Source organism: Myotis brandtii, unplaced genomic scaffold (assembly GCF_000412655.1).
Source record: "Myotis brandtii unplaced genomic scaffold, ASM41265v1 scaffold643, whole genome shotgun sequence".
NCBI classification, from domain to species: Eukaryota; Metazoa; Chordata; class Mammalia; order Chiroptera; family Vespertilionidae; genus Myotis; species Myotis brandtii.
This window is the reverse complement of record NW_005370478.1, coordinates 160,407-163,988: the sequence shown is the minus strand read 5'-3', so window position 1 is coordinate 163,988 and position 3,582 is coordinate 160,407. Positions and strand designations below refer to the sequence as shown.

General features: G+C 44.4%; 1 protein-coding gene across 5 annotated transcripts in view; it reads right to left on the bottom strand.

The window, feature by feature from the left end:
- The window catches only part of PSMD4 (proteasome 26S subunit, non-ATPase 4), an 8,365-nt gene that overhangs the window by 4,582 nt on the left and 201 nt on the right, over positions 1-3,582 (bottom strand). For 3 of the 5 annotated variants that reach the window (XM_005880589.2, XM_005880590.2, XM_014528638.1), the window contains exon 2: positions 5-145. In XM_005880589.2, the coding sequence (XP_005880651.1) occupies positions 5-145 (141 nt within the window). Of the gene's footprint in view, positions 1-4; positions 146-3,135; positions 3,298-3,582 lie in introns of all 5 variants that reach the window. The other 2 variants (XM_014528636.1, XM_014528635.1) reach the window with 2 other exon arrangements.

The following is a 3,582-nucleotide window of genomic DNA, read 5'->3' as shown; positions in this document are numbered from 1 at the left end:
GTACTTGGCCAGTGTGATGAGGCCCACGTTGTTCTCAGGGTTGCTACGGGTCTTGGAGTGACATACTATGTTGACAGCGTCCTGTTGGGCCTGCAGCCGGGTAGGTAAGAAGTCCCCATTCCGCATATACTCGCTGTTGTCCACGCTACCGATTAGGAGTGAAGGAGAGAAAAGACATTGTATAGGATCCCAGGCATCCTCTCCAGTTTCAGGGACCTGTGAGAGGAATTGTGGGGGGGTCTAAGAGTAGCTCTCTGTCTTTGTGGAACTCAAAATCACCTCCAGCTCTTTCTTTTAATATATAGATGACCCGGCCCGAACTCAAACTTACCAACTCAAAATGACCAAAGGAAGGAAAAAAATTTAAATCTCTACTCCACAGTGATTTTGATAAGCATCAAAGGTTGCAATCTACTGATATATCACAACTGTCTTTCTATAAGGTGCACGTGTTATTAAATATTGTCAAGGATGAATATTCTAAGTCTGCCATTAAAATGGGAGTATTCCATTTTAATGGTAAGAAATGAAGAAGGCAACTTAAAAATACGTATAAAATAACACACTTGGCAGCACTGAATGCAGGAAAGTACAATGTAGTCATCTGATTAAATGTGTAACTCCTGGACTGAACTGCAAAAATGAGGTTTCATGAATTTGGAGTCTTACCTCTCCTATCCCCACAACTTTTCATAAACTACCAGAATCCAGATCATATGACTACAAACTCCAGCTTCCCAGAGACCAAAAGAAGGCAGATAAGGGAAGCAGTTATACAAGCCCCAGAACAGAATCAATTCTTAAAATTCTAACAATCGCCCAACTGGAGTAGCTCAGTGGTTGAGCATCGAACTACGAACCAGCAGATCACGGTTCGATTCCCAGTAGGATCATATGCCTGGGTTGTGGGCTCAATCCCCAGTGTGGGGTGTGCAGAAGGCAGCTGATCAGTGATTCTCATCATTGATGTTTCTATCTCTCTCTCTCTCCCTCTTCCTTCCTCTCTGAAATCAATAAAATTAAAAACAAAAGAACTCTAACTATCAACGATCCCATCTGTGTTAATGAATGAAGCTGTGTCCTAGATAAGACACCTCATTTCTATTGCTGAGCAAAATACGGATAAGGCAATTTTCTTCTTTGGTATCCTTTGCCTGGCAACATATACAAACCAAAAATGATGAAGAGAGGTCATTAAGTAGCTACTGGAAGGTAAGTGGAACAGAAGTAAAGGGCAGTCAGTGTTCTTCAGGCACAGGTTCAAATCTCCATTTTGCTACTTGCTAATTCTATGATCCTGAAGTTACTTAATTTCTCTAAGGTCCACTTATTTCATGTATAAAATGGGTTTTATTGTACCAACCCTATAGGACTGCTGAGGATTAAATGCATGGAAAGTACTTAGCGCAATACCTAACAGTAAGCATGAAACACAAACTCATTCTCATACTGGAAACTCAATATATATAAAGGGCATCAAGGGCTGACCCTGCATTTTTATTCCTTTCCCCCCAATACACTGTTTCTGGTTATTCCCCCAACAGGGAAGTAATTGCCTCTCTAGCTTAAAGTACAGTGATGAGTCCAAATAAAAAAAACAATGAAGGCTTTGAGGATCATCCAGATGGAATAGTTACTAAGTATAAGGATTGTGGGCAAGACCCACAAATGGATGAAAGCTGGAAGAAAGGTGTCAAAATGAGAAAAGGGCGCTTGAGAGACAGTGAAGAACATGGCAGTAGTTCTCACACTTCGTTGTGTATCAGAACCCCTGGGAGGGTGATGGCAGTGGTGGTGGTGTTAACAACATGGATGCCTTAACATCTAGCTATGCATCCAAAAAATCACACTGCTTAGTTTTCCCAATTTTGAACTTTATACAAATGGGATAATATATGTGCTTTTTGTGACGACTTTTGCTCAACAGTGTGTAATTTTTTCCCATCAAAAATTCATCTCAAAATAGTATTATCCAGCTATTCCATAAAAGTCTTCATTAAAAAAAAAACACAACACATGCCTAGACTTCCCTGGCTGGGAGGTCTGACTCAGCAGATTGAGAGTAGAGTCAAACAGTAGCAATTTTTAATAAACTCCTCCTGAGAATTCTGAGAAAGCAAAGCATGAGGGCCCACAAAAAGAAAAAAAAAGGAGAGAAGGGGTGGCTCTCATCATTATTCTGTGCCTGAGCTATTCCAATAGGCCACCAATAAGCCCAATCTTTCCTCCTGTACCAAGCCGGGTCATTATGAAATGCTGTTGTGTGTACTTCTCTGCCTCCGCCGTCCTCCGAACTTTTTCAACAGTCCTCTATTGAAGGGTACAGGACAGAGTCCAACCACCCTCAATGTGACATTTGGGGTCTTCTACCTGGGCCCATCTACCTTTCAAAACGAAAAGGAGCGCTCTCACACCAACAATCTGATAAGAAGCCACACTAGTCAGTTTCCTAATCCCTTCGCATGCCTGGGGCATTTACCTCTCAGCAGCTTTGTGCCCTTCCCCCCTCCTCTTCCCAACATTTATCTAAGTCCCTTCAAGGTCCCTCTTTCTTAGGGGCTCCTCAAGCACCAGTGCTATACTTTTTACAGAAAACCATCACATACATTTTACCTAACTGTGCTCTATGATCCCCATTTTATAGGCAGATTTACTACATTCTCAAGAACACGCAGCTTGTAAATAACAAAAAACTGGCACAGGTTTTTGGATTCCAAATCCTGTCCCCTTTACACATGCTCTCTTCCAGAGGCTGCCAGGTTTAGCAAACAAAACGACACAACTCCCAGCTCAATCTGAATTTCAGATAAACAGCAAATAACTTTTCAGTATAAGTATGTCCCATGCAATATCTGGCACATACTTACATCCACTTTTTAAAAAAAATATTGAAAAGTGTTATTGATCTGAAATTCAAATTTAACTGGACATCCTATATTTTATCTGGCAATGCTATCCTCTCCCCCCCAAAAAACCCCTGTCTCCCCAACTGACGATGTGTGTGTGTTTACGTACTATTCTGTATTACAGTTCTAGGCTCACCCGTAGAAGGAACTCTTGAAACCTTGCAAAAGTGTGTCCTCGGCTTCTAATCCAACTCGATACATACTCGGCCCAAGTCTGGGGCTGGCTCACCTTTAGATCTTGTCCGCACCACTAAGTTAGCTGCGTGACTGTGGGTAAGTCATTCAAAAGTGCTGAGGCTGAGTACCCTCGCCTGAAACTCAGTGCTGCGAGGCTGAAGGGAGAGCAAGTCCGTGAATGCCCGCCACATAGAGAGCACCGTAAACGGCCCCTCTGGAGAAGACACGGGAGGTCACAGGTGCAGACGCGGGGCCGGGCCGGGAAGGGACCGATCACATAGCCCTTCCTCACATCTGCTGTGCAGGAGGGGAGAGGAGGGCAGATGACCAGCACGACGAGTCTGAGGAGCATGTCTCTGACCACAGACAGACCAGGGGCTGGTCTAGAGACGGCGACGCTGGGATAGGGAGAGGCCGCGGGGACCGGCCGGTCAGTGGCCTCCGCGGGGTGCGGGTCAGCACAGGGTCCCCGGGCCCGTCCTCCTTCCCGGGGCCCGGG